Source organism: Lichenostomus cassidix, chromosome 5 (assembly GCF_008360975.1).
Source record: "Lichenostomus cassidix isolate B80296 chromosome 5, HeHo_3.0, whole genome shotgun sequence".
Classification (NCBI taxonomy): domain Eukaryota; kingdom Metazoa; phylum Chordata; class Aves; order Passeriformes; family Meliphagidae; genus Lichenostomus; species Lichenostomus cassidix.
In genome coordinates this window covers 16,623,932-16,637,527 of record NC_139486.1, presented here as the reverse complement: position 1 = coordinate 16,637,527, position 13,596 = coordinate 16,623,932, and the positions used below count along the sequence as shown (strand labels likewise).

At 39.3% G+C, this 13,596-nt stretch overlaps 1 protein-coding gene across 2 annotated transcripts in view; it reads left to right on the top strand.

The window, feature by feature from the left end:
• Positions 1 to 13,596, top strand: part of KCNK13 (potassium two pore domain channel subfamily K member 13) — a 52,376-nt gene that overhangs the window by 33,328 nt on the left and 5,452 nt on the right. The window contains exon 2 of one of the 2 annotated variants that reach the window (XM_085061572.1): positions 2,450 to 2,526. The exons of the other annotated variant lie outside the window; for it this stretch is intronic. Within the exon in view, the coding sequence (XP_084917698.1) occupies positions 2,450 to 2,526 (77 nt within the window). The remainder of the gene's footprint in view (positions 1 to 2,449; positions 2,527 to 13,596) is intronic. 2 annotated transcript variants of the gene reach the window in all.

Here is a 13,596-nt window from a genome sequence, read left to right as displayed (position 1 = left end):
TTTCTGAGCCTCCCCTGGTGAGCAGGACTGAAGAAATCATACCTCCAGAAAACAACAGTTTCCAGGAATGAGAAGGCAGCATATCCAACACCAAAAGCATTTGATAACTCGCTTACCTACTAGGAGCTGGTCTGGTGGAAACACCCTATCCCTAATGTTCTTCAGAGTCAGTGCTGCAAACCCTTTCCATGACCAGAACCACCTCCTCTCTCACACCTGCCTGCTTCTTGTGGGACTTTGAAATTTGCTGGATCAGGAGGCTCAAATGGTTAAAAATAGTCTGACAAAAGGTTCATTTTCACACTGGAAGAGAGTAGGTTTAGATTAGATATTAGGAAGAAATTGTTTACTCTGAGGGTGGTGAGGCCCTGAAAGAGGTTGCCCAGAGGTGGTGGATGCCCTGTCCCTGGAAGGATTCAAGGCCAGGTTGGAAGGGGCTCTGAGTAACCCAGTCTAGTGAAAGGTGTCCCTGCCCATGGCAGGGGGATTGGAATGAGATGATCTTTAAAGTCCCTTCCAACCCAAGTAATTATATGATTCTATGATTTTTAACCTCTCCTCTGGATCAACGTAAGGCTACAGGCAGTTGCACTGGCTCAAGAAAGCCAATGCCAGGGTCAAATCGGCAAGAGCTGCTTCTGCTGCCCTTGCCACTGAGATAAATGCCTATCAAGTTTCGTTGTAAATTGAGAAAGCTACATTTTTTTGTCAGTGCAGCTGGCAACTTCTATATTTATGTGGCATTGCTAGTGTAACTGCAGCAACGGGGCTCAAGCAGAACTTGGTAGATGGGATCCACTTACCCTGGAGTTCTGCACTCAAATTTGCTGTCACCTGAATGTATAAAGGATTTGGTATAAGATGCATAATGCTTTTACAAAGTCAGCACATGTCAAGTCTGTTCCTGGAGATCCAAGTCCCAGTCTCAACATTAATGTTGGGATATTTGGACTCAGATATACACTCTACATCAGGTCATTTATCCTCACTCCAAGCTCCTTCTGTATTCTCTTTCTTTTCTTTCTTCATCTCCAACATATGCCATCACTTGCCAAGTGAAACCATGGATCTGTAGCTTTTGATCCATCTGATTACACAAATTCCATTTAACCAACTTGCAGAACTGCAACAGCAAATAATAAGGCTGGATATGGTGAGGTCTCTGGTCAAAAACTGCTGAAGTTGGTATGTTGTAACTCAGAATAGTGGTGCAGCTCAGAACTGATCATTGAGGCTTCAGAGTCCTCGAGCCTGCCCCCTACTACCTATCAATGGTAATAATGCCTTCATTTTCTTATTTGGTGTGCATTACACTTACTTTATCTTGATAGGAGGGAATGATATTATCCCTGTGCTTACAGCTATTGCTGTTCTCATGCCCAAATACAAATTAGAAAAGAAGCGTGTATGGAAGATCTCTAATAAAAATGGTGAAATACCAGTATATTACAGCTTTTCAAACTGAAAGTGAATTTCTATTGGTCATGTAGAGCATGGGTTTTAGGGAGACTTGGAATATACACAGTAGGTGTGTAAATCTTGGAAGAGAAGCTTGTGGAAATGGTAGCAAGAACCTAGATTTTCCTTAGCTAGTGCAGTGGGTAGAAAAGCTTAATTAGTCATAGACACCTTCCTACTCAAATCAGCCAACCCATGGTATAAGGTTTTAAATTTGTTCAGCCTGTGAAATTGTTTGTATGCCTGATCCAGCTCTCGGGGATCAGAACAGGCAGCACTGTATGCTTAGGCTCACTCCAAAGACAGAACTGTTGCTGCAAATGGTTGTGTAAAACAGGGAATGCAGAAGTTTTAAAACTATGTGTCAGCATTTTACGAGCCAAAGCAGTAAAGCATGTTTCATTTTTAAAGATATCTATCAGTCGGTATCAGTGTGTTGTGGAAGACCTCATCCTTGAGCAGTCTGTGATGGCATGTGCTTACTCATACAGCATTGGAATAAATCTGTTATTTCCTCACACCTGCTCACAATCACTAAGTTGTTATTATGCTGAATTACCTGTACTCACATTGCTGAGTTTGAAAACAGTAACTTCAGCCTATTTAAAAAAAAATTAATTGGAGGATACCATAATAAAACCTCAGCATTTACCAACGGAGTAGAACAAATAAAGCAATATTCAATTGTACTATAAGAAGCATAACTGTAAAGTCTCCTTAAAAGGATGCTTTTTATGGTGATACATAAATGCTGGAAGTTTGGGGTTTTTTAAAGTTGCATTTTCTAATGTACCAAAAGTAATATACCCTAAGCATTGATGTTTTCAGTAAACCTGAGGTGAGCAACATCCCTGAAAAAAATCATTCCACGTGCTGAATGGGCTGCAAAGCAAATGGTGTCTTTGCCTAAATAATCAGAGGTCTCCTCAGACAGAATTGTTCTAAGGTAAAAATGGCAAAGTGTTCAACTGAAATTGTGAATGTTTTGTAGAAAGACAAGAGTGGAAGAACTGCACATCCTCTTCCCCACAAGCTCCAAGGCCTCGGCTGTGGCAAGACATGTAGGAGGTAATCTACAGAGCACTCTGTGTTTTCATAATTGAGTTGTGAACAAAATCTGAAATACATGTAGTCATGATTATTCTGTGTTGAAGGGAAGTATGTAACTTAATAATGTATGGAGACAATACAGTGATTTGCCATTCAAACTGTATTTAACCACAGAATCTTGTTCTGAAATTTTAATTGACATGCAGTAAAGTAAATCTAGTTTGCTAATATCTCTGAATAATTTTACAAGAACAGATTGCTCCTCACATCAAGACTTGTTTGGGAGGAGGTACCGAAAATTCAGTCATGTGCATTGTGTCAGTCAGCCCAGTCTCCCTCACCTCTGTGTTTTTAATTGTGTTAGTAAGTATGTCACATTTAATCTCTAGGAAATGCTGGAAGCTAATTAATGAGATATTTCCGAGATGTTTCTAAGATGTTTCATTGTCACTATTTTCTAATATACATGCTCTATTAAGTAATGAAGTGAGGTAAAAAGGATTTTCTGAGCTTGAATTAATATTTTGCGAAGGAACACAACAGAATTATGACATCTCACCCAAAATGAAGGGAGAGAATGGGAGGGAGGAAGGACAGAAAGTGCAGCAGAGTAGGAATAATGTGCAAATCCTGACTGAGCAAGCAGGGAAGCAGGACTTCTACAGAAACAAGAATTCCCAGCAAAGCCAGGTAAATGCTCCCCTTACTCCTGTGTCATGTTCCAACAGCAGCAGGAGGTGATGCCATTTGGGGATGCAAGCCTGGTCAAAGTAATCAGTCCATTCTTGTACTCCCTCAGCATCCACACTCATTGGATGTTAGAAGGTATCTTCTCTGCTCATGGACGCTTGGTCCAGCAGATCTTTTTCAAGACAAGTTTACTAATGACATGGAAATGGAAATTAATATGACTTTCAATAGGCTCACCTGCTCAGTGAAGATCTAACCAAGCATGATAAACTACAGGCTGCACCTGTGCCAGGATTTGGGAAGGAGGTGGAGGAATTTCTAGGCCTTCTGCACTGACAAATACTGCATGGGGTATGCGGCAAGGACTCACAAATGGTCAGGCAGCTGGACCAGTTATTGGCAGTACAATTCCTGAGGTACTTCTCAAAGATTGGTGTCAGGTTTTTTGTGAGTTATGTCTTCAGTAGAAGGTCTGCTGAGACACCTTCATCTTTAAACATTATGCTGTCAGTTGTGAGGCTTGTAAATGGATGTTGAAAAGATCCTGATATTGAAAACTGCAGATCAGAAGATAGAAGGAAGATGAATTGGCTATAACATGAAAATGAAACAGTTGCCATTGCTAGCCAAAGGTCATTCAAGTGTATTCAGATCTTGTCTTGTGACACCTTACCATCAGTGCTAGATGGGTGATAACAGATCTCACACAGAAGAAAACTTTCAGGGTGGTAAGGTGTCTTAATGTCTTTGGGCTCATCTGTCAGTGCACATTCACAGAGATGGATGGGATTTAATTTGCCATTCACTCATCAAGACGTCTTCATTCCTCTTTCCCTGAACCATACATGCTCTTCCAGAATTGTCATTAAATGTTCAAGTAAGAGTGGATTTTATGTTTGATTTTGAACTAGATACTTTAAATGCTTTTTACTCATGTACATACAGCATTGGATGCTTTATTTCTTAACCAGGAGGATTTATCATTTCACAGAATCAGTGAATGGTTTGGGTTGGAAAGGATTTATCATTTCACAGAATCAGCAAATGGTTTGGGTTGAAAATTACACGGCACTCCAGAAGGAGTCTCAAAAGAGCAGAGAGGCAAAAGTACCTCCCTCAACCTGCTGGTTGTGTGTCTTTTGATGCAGCCCAGGATCTGGTTTCCTTTCTGGATTGCAAGCACACACTGCCAGGTCATGTTGAGCTTTTCATCCACAAACACCGTCAGGTCTCTCACCCCAGGGCTAATATTGATCCATTCTCTGCCCAGCCTGTATTTTTGCTTGGGAACCCCTGGTCTGTGCAGGACCTTGCACTGGGCCTTGTTGAACTTCATAGGGTTTGCACAGATCCACCTCTCAAGTGGGCATCTGAATTACCTAAAGCTTGTTGTTCCAGTTCTTCTGTTAGGAAAACAATTAATAGTGCATTTTGAAAAAAGATAAAACATAAAGCTGTAAACATGTCAAGATTATATAAAAACATGTTTTAGCAGCAGCCCAGACATACATCTGGTGAAGAATGTTATTGTCATGTTTGTAAACAAAACATCGCTCTTGGAACTGCAAGACAGCTCGTGGCTGGTTTTTTTTTTTTTTTTGGTAGTTTTTCTCTAACCATTTCTAAGAAAACATTCGTTGTGACAGTTTAAAAACAAAATTTTACTCAAAGTCGAACTTTAAAATCCCATCTTTAAATATATACGAAATATTTATATATACACACACATACAAATATCCTGAGCAAAAAGTAGTTCAGCCAATTTTCGTTTTATAGGAGGCCAGAAAGGAAAGGACAGTGGTGGGTTTTGTCAAATCCAATGTGTGATACAGATTTTCATGTGTTCCCAGAGATCCTGGAAGGCAGCAACACTTAGCACACAGCAAAACATGGCATCGCCAGGTCAACCGTAGTTTTCATTAAAGTATCATCACCTCAGGATCTCTAATAGCCTTGATGAAGCCAAGTACTTTGGAATAATTACTGGCCAATTTTTGGTCTACATATCCCTTTTGTTATTTCACAAAATATTTTTATACTGGACCAGCGAATTTGGTCATTCAACATTCTAATGTCAAAATATGTTTAAGTCATATTATACTCCTAACAGCAGCCTGCTGTGGTTTTGTTATGGGGGGTTTTTTCCTATATTTTGTACTTTTTTGGGAGTCTGCCTATGCTGCTGAAACAGGATTATTTTTTCTCTGTCTACATCACTCTTTATCATAAGTGTTGAGAATTTTTAGAAAAACCGCATAGAAGCATAATCTTTTCCTCTTCATTTAAAACTCTTTTGGAGAATGTGACTTATTTCTCTACTTGTTAAAAAAGTTGCTGTGACTTTGAAAGCATTAATTTCTTCAGCTCCTGGCTGGGTGATTTTTCTTCTGTGTAGTTAAAAAAACCCTTTCTTTCACAAGTCTGATAGGGTCCCTCTCTTCAACTACTTCTCTAGCAGGCTTTTTATTTTAGAAGAGTGTCCTTTGTGGCACAGGATTTTGTGCCTATTTTTCAACTTGTGCATTATATGCTGTATCAAAGCGCTATTGCCTTTTCATGTATGGCAAACTCTTTTGGACTTGGCTTCCAGGCAGCCATTATAGAGAGACAAAAGATCACACAAAAGATCCTTTCAGTGCAGAAAGGGCTTCATAAATGGCCTCAAAACTTTCAAATTTCTTTTCACATAGTTAGCCACTGGACACTTAGAGTCCTAAGAAATCCTATTATTTAATTATGTGCTTCTTTTTCAGAGAAAAATGTGCTGTTCAGCTGGGTAATAACTACTGTGAATGATGAGGTTAGACACCTTTAAACCTATTACTAGCACAGGTGGCATCTTCAAAACTTCTAGAAAGAGACAGGACTTTACTTTGTCATTTTTTCAAGGGTTTTAAAATTCACAAGTAGATTGTATTTGGTGTAAATTGGGAATTTTTTCTTCCTCTGTAAGACTACTTAATGAATTAAATAGGTGATACTACTGTGGTTTTGGATAAACATATTTAGTAAAAGCTTTCTCAGCTTCACCATTTTCATAAGCAGAATGTCAAAAGCAATTTTAATTAAATGTTGTTATTTAACTGATCATCATTAACAGTATCAAGTAAACCACACCACATCTGTGAAAAAGCTATTTACAAAGCTGAGTGTCATACACAAGTTGCCAACCACTGAACCTCCCTGCTTCCAGGTTTAACAGCTTCCAAAAGACTGGGAAAATCTATCTTCCAAAATAATCTGAAATCACTGGGATGATTCTTGTCATAAATTTCTCTTTGTGCTTTTTTAAATGTGTTTCCTTCTTTAAACACTGATGTTGGAAAAGATGGGCCTTTTTGAAGTCCTTGCTCCTTAGCATGAAGGCCAGGACATGGCCCTAAGTTGGAGCCTTCTGGCTTCAAGAAAATGAGTTGCATGATATGTTGCACTCCAGAGTGCATGTAACCTCTTCAAAGTTCAGCCAGGCATTTCAGCCACAAAGTTTTTACTCTTATATTTTTCAGCCTTATGATTTCCATTCAGGGGTTGTCCTCAGAGAAGAGCTCACTTTCTCTGGAGGCTCTCAAATACGCTGTTGGAAATCTCCCTTGTTGGGCCATGTAGCTGCAGATACCTCAGGGTAGAGGGGAGAGCTCCTCTAGAATGGTTGACACTTCCAACAGCAGTACAGTGTTTGCTCACAAACAAAAGCTGTTAATTCAGTTAACCCACTTGCAGAGAAAAGCCTCATAAAGCAGAGGGAAAGTAAATAAAGAGTTTCTGTGGGTCTGTCAAAGGCTGCTATGGGTCATTTAACATTAAATCAAAAGTATTTCAGAAACAGTTTCACAATTCTACCTCTGAAAGAATTCACTGCAGTTTTATCTTTGCATATATGAACATCTCTGTTTCCAGACATCATTAAAGTATGATTTTATTTCCACAAATCTATAAATACCTGACTGGAAAGCCAGAGATCCCTTTTATCCTCCAGATGAATTCCCATCTGACTGGATACCTACCATGCTGAGAAAGGGGGCTGGACTGACCACACTCCAGAGGTCCCTTCCAACCTTAGCCACCGTCTGATTTTGGGATGCCCTTAGTACATCACTTCTTCAGTTACATCAGAAAATGCCTAGTTTTGTAGCTTTTAACTACTCCTTAACATCTTGCTGTAATCTCATTCAGTTCTCCCCGCCTCTGCATGCCTGTCTTGTCCTTGTTTAACTGTTTGCGTGGGTAAGGCAAATGCTGAGATTTTGAATATTCCTGAAGTACAGAGAGCAGGATTGATCATCACCCAGATAGGTGAGAAGAAATTCAGCCCTTGTAATAGGTATTGTGTTGTGGGTGTTTTTGCATTTGCAGTGTCACAACACTTAGACAGCAAGCCAAAGTTGCTGTGCAGGATTTGGAGTAGCACAGTGTTGAACCTCCCTGTCATATTTTACATATAGGTCCTGTTTCACATAAATGTTTGGACCTGTTAAAATCAAGTGAGTAGACCTGGTCACTGAATTTATGTTTGTCTTACAGGCATTTGCCACTAGAGCTGTCACTAAAAGAGCATCTCTGGCTTCACAGGAAGGGACACATGCATTACATTTAAGACATCCATGAGCCAGGGACTTAGCAAGTCCTTTTATGTTTTGAAAAAGCCAGACATTTCAAAACAAAGGTACATGCCTTATGGCTATGCGGGTAGAAGTCAGCACAATGTTTCAGCAATGACTTACTCTCTTCTCTGAGCCAAAATTCACTGTGCTTTCTACCATTGTCACATTTCTTTGATTTTTTTTTTTTCTTCTTTATGGTGTCTTAAATTTATGTTGACATTTTTGCATCTGGTGCCAAAATACTTTTTTTGTAGGTGGTATAGCCTTTGGAGTAGCCTGACATTTCTCAGGTTGAGCAACCTGTTCTAGCAGAAGGTGTCATTCCCATTACAGGGGGATTGGATGAGATGATCTTTGAAGGCCCCTTCCAACCCAGACCATTCTGTAATTCTGTGATTACTTGACAAACTCAGATTTTTTCCCCAAGTGTCCATCCATCTGACCCTGCCCCATAAGTTTTTGCTTTCAAAATGTAAAAAAAGTGAGAAATACCCTTTGCCCCCTTCATTACTCCTAGCTTTTGAGACCCAGATTAACAGATAAGAAACTCAGAGTTGATAAAACTGGTTTATCATTGTATGCTCCTCGCAGCCACTCACAGATTTGTCAGTTCTCCATCATCAGTTCTCCAGTGACGAATATTCACAGAAATCTCTGAAAATGTTGTCAGTCATTAATCTGCCAGTTCAGATAATTTTAATCACAATATTAATATCTGTTTCAGCTTTTATATGGAGTATTTCAAAATCCTTACTACACACCATACCAACACCCTTTCCTATACAGTGTGAGCTCGTGGACTTTGCTTTGTATTTGTAGTTCTGCAGCACCTGCTTGGGAACTATGACTTTTTCCCCTTTATTCTTAGCTTTTTGGGCTTCTCTGTCAGTCACCAAGAAACTAAATCATTGTCTGTACTGTCTTTTATGCTATGCTCCTTTGATCTATCCTTCAGTTGGATATATCCAAGCATCAGGCCAACCTAAATTTCTGGATGAGCTTTTTGTTTTCTGGGAGGTAGGGATGCTGAGGCCCTTGGCATGTAGTGGTTCTGTTAGTGATGGCTACCAAACTTCCTCTCTGACATCAAGAAAAGGCTTGAAATTGATTAGGAAAATCACACACAAACAAACCTGCGCATATACTGTTTCTTCAGCTTACCAAAAATAAGTTCTTATCTGTGTCCAACTTCCTTATGGCCTGTAATACTGCAGATTTTTTTTCTTTGCTTTGTTTTTTTGAGCTTAGTACTCACAGCTGAGGTCTTTTTGCTTTAGTGAATCACAAGTGACGTTACATAAAATTGTTGGTATTTAAAGCCAGGGAAGAACTTTAATTTTACAAAATCCCCTCCATTAAAATGCCCCCACAATATGTCCCCAAGCTCATGTTACCAAGAGGATTCAAGCAGGCACCACTTGTTTTTTTAGCCCTGAAGGGGGTCAAAAAGCCTTCCTTATTTCCCACAGTTTTACTCCTAAATGAGAAGATGTGCTAAAGCTTTGCTCCAGAGAAAAACTGTATATGCCAACAATAAAAGTAACAGCAAATTTAAGCTAAGCTTTGAAAATTCTTAAAATACAGGCAGCTTTATACTGTTTTAAAGGAAAATTTTAGTGCAGATGAACCTATAGCTTACTGAACATTATGTTCCTGTTCCTTGATAGCTGGAGTTACTGTGTTTACACAGACTGAATGACTGCAAACAAACCCTTGAAACAGTGTTAATTGCATTCATGATTCAGATAAACTATTACCCTGCCAAGATGAATTATGGCTTGAAGTTACTGCAATTTGTTAGGAAGATGGACTATTCAACAGAAAAGAAATGTTTATATTCAACAACAACAAAAAAAAAGGTTTCTATACATGTATATGTGTCGCTGTTGAGACGCTAGCAGAGAAGTAGAAACCCAGGTTCTCAGGCAAGAAAAGGGAATTTATTATTTTGATTTCTATATATATAGACTTCTCACAGGTCACCCAGATTGGTCAGTCAAAAACCTCCCCCTAGGCCTAATTGGCCAGGCCTGAACTGCTCAAGTCTTGAGACCCTGTTTGCAAAAACATCCAAACTTTATCTTTGTTTATAAAGCACAGCAAAATGTTCTCACGAGAAAGACCTGTGCTAGTCACATATATGTATCTGATTCAGTTGTAATTATGTACATTTTTCAGTTTTGCATATATATATATATACATATATATATATATATATATGCAATTCTTGTCCACAGACCTAACATTCATCAGTATTACCCTACCCTTACCAAGGCAGAGGCTGTTAAGCACATTTGAACACAGGAGTTCAGGCTGTCTTGGGGCCAGCCACATGCAGGCACAAGTACATTTTCATATGACATATTAAAACTAAAATGTGATTAAATATTATGTACAAATATTAATAAAATGTATATTATTTAATTAGATAAATGTTTATATGTTTTAAGGCTAAATAAAAACCTTTAAATGACTGTTCAACAAGTTACAATAAAGTTTGAAAACAGTTGTAAGGTATTTTAAAACTGAGCCCTGTTCTATCCTTGTAGTAACACAAAAGCTGTACATAGGTACAATTCTACCTAGGGGAGATGGAAAGGGACTAGACATAGCACATTCAGCATCAAAAACTACATAAGCATTATAAATAGAAACATGAAGGTGGGCATGAAACTTTTATACATTGAATTTATGATCACACAGCACCTGTAACAAGGCTGTGTACATTTCTTACAGAAGGCCTGGAGTGAACCTTAAATAAAATCTTAATTATATAAAATAGAATGGCAAGGTTTCCATAAATTGCCTTATGTGAAAATCTTGCAATAATGAAATTCAAGACTCCCAAAGAGTCATATATTATTTAAAGACTACACAGACATGATAACAGAGGTGTCAACAGACCCGTAAAGACATCTATTAAAACTCATTTGTAAATGACATTGTTCATTTAATGTTATCTCTTTAGCATTTTTTCTACTTATGTCTTTTAGATTCCTTAACATTGGAAGCTTTTTCTGTTCAAGGCAGAATATGCAGTTTCTATACTTGAAATGAGAGAAGGGCAGTAACAGGCATCCAGCTCTCCAGACAGGGTTTAACAGTGACTCTCTGTGAGGTGATGTTTCTGTGCTAGATATAAACATTGCCTCACACACTTTAATACAAAACCAGTTTCTCATGCTTTCCAGAACGAATCAGTGAAAACCCAATGTTTTGCTATTTTTAACCGTGAAGTCCCATTCACACACTTGGTGTGACACTAACCTACATCTGTGTCACAGGGTTGGGTTTACAGAAGCCTTTTCTCAGAGGGCAAGAAATGATATGCACAATCTCTTACACATGCCTTCTGTCCCCATGGTGGCACCGACCATTCATGGTACTCATGCGGTCCTCAAAGAATTATCTCCAACCAGCCCTTCAGCCTCATTGAAACAGTGTCAAGAGTGCTGTTGGGTCTCCAGACAAGTTAGAGAGGGGGAAAAGTCTCATATATGTATTGTTTCACCAAGACATCTTGCACCATTAATTTCAGCATCCGTGTTTGTCCTTTTGGAATGGACTGAACCCTGCCAGGAGGTCTGCAGAAGATTCCATCTCTCTGAGCCTGCCTGTGCATGACACAGCAGGTGCTCACTGGCACAGATGGAAGCAGCAGCACTCAGGGCAGGCCCCAGGTCACCAAGCAGCTGAGCACACATCATAGCAGTCTGTCTGCAGTTATGACTCAGCTCAAATAGCCCTGGAGACATTTCCAGGTTTTACAGTTCTGCAGTGCTGGAGATGCCAGGCAGGAGGTGCAGAGGTTGCTTGGGCAGACATATCTGGAAACAGAAGAGCATAGAGCTCAAAGGAGTGCTGTTATAGCCATGTATCCCTGACTCCTTGTGCAGGCAGAGCCTTTCTCTGCCACTTAGCCATCTGCACAAGAAAATAGCATTGGCAATTAAGTTAATGCTACCACACCCCAGGGCTGTTCCGATAAAATATTCTTTTGTCAAATAATTGTAACAGTCAAGGAAAGCTTCCTGGCTTGCTCATTCTCCCCTCCTCATAAGAGAGAAGATCAAGATGTTGAAATTAATGTTTGAGACAACATGCATGGCTGTATATCTCACCAGCAAGCCACAGTTCAGATGTTGTTCTTCCACTGGTGGGAAGTCAGAGGTGTCTGCATGCATGTGCATGTGTGTGTGTTTTTCTGCATAGACTTAGCAAAATCAACAACACTAGAGATTTTTTTCATATCAGAAATTGGACCCAAGTGTAGGTTTGCTGTCAGCTAGCTATGACAGCACCATGCCTGCTTCCATGGACATATCCTCTCATAGAGTGGAAGTATTCACAGAAATTAAGTTTTTTCTTCTCTTTCTGGAAAGAAGGACTTAATATCCTTCTTTGTTTCTGGAACAGGACACTTTTACAATCTTGCTGACATAGCAGTGTCATAAGGGCAGGCATGTGACAAGATCTGAGAGTCTTTTAGCTGTGCCTACAAGAGTCCTTACAGGTGAGAATTATTCCAGTAGAAGTAGTTTTGTTAGGATTACTTATTTGGCTTAGAGGGCTCCAGAGTAGGCTATCATGGCAGAAGTGAATTTTGCCAAATTATTGGTGTCTGCACACTAATGGAACAGTGCAAAATACAGGACATTTTCTCAGTGAAGTCCTTGAAGTACAGCTTCTGTTAGAGTTGTTTCTTCTGTCTCTTTTAGTAGCACAGAACAACCTTATGTAGATAGTTCAGTACAGAATGTGTCTGAGAGAAGGAGGGTCAGTATCTTTGCAGGTATCTAAGACTTCCTGTATTTCTCTTTACTAATTACTATTTTCTTGATTTTTTTTCACTGCAGTTGAAAGTCTTTGTCCTATTTAGTTTGGTTCACACCTATCATGAACCTCAGTTATTATCCAGTGCCTATTTCAATGGAAATTCATCATTTCCCCAGTGAGTTGTGTCTTAAACAGAGCTGACAGAGAAAAAGAAGCAAATATAAAATATATCAGGAATACAGACACATCACAAAGAGCTCTGATTGTAGGCTAAACTGGAACTCTATTTTGTGTTGATATTTATATTTCTAACATCACAATGACTCATTATTGTTGCTATAGTGTTGCCCCCTCTTTCTACCCACTTCCTCTTTGTGGGAAGGGCAGGAGCAGTGAACTGCAACATTCAGAAAGGAAATGAGACCTCTCAGAAAAGAGAGATATTTTGGAGAACAATAGAAAGACCCAATCGCATGATCTAAAATTAACTGTGAAATCTGTGTCTGTCCCACTGTCCCTACACACTCGCTATGTGGTGTGCTCCACGCTTCATTCGTGAGGGATTATGACTGATGAACTATTTCTCCTACTCTTTCATGGTGCCAGGTCCACCAGGAAATAAAAACTGAGATTTTCATTAATGAAACCTGTGAATGTCAGGACATCTAGAATTAAAACATAAAATGCCGAACCATGTGTCACCAGGCAGAGGGAGATGAGTGTGGGTAATGACCCAGGAGAAACACTTAAAGCAGTTGCTAGCACTGGAGCAGTTTGCAACAGAAAAGATGAAATTACCTAATATTGGCCTGGAATAGGAGGTTGATTCCTGTCTCCTCTTGTTAGATTTCAATACAATCATTTTACTGTTAAATTGAGATTAATATTTGCTTGATGTTTTTCACTGTTTACTGTCTCTTGGAGCATTCTGCTTTAGGAGAACTTCCTGTTGGACCTCAGTCCTTCTTATCAAACTGGCTGTTGATAAGAATTACAGCTGCTTGCTTTTCTCCATTTACAC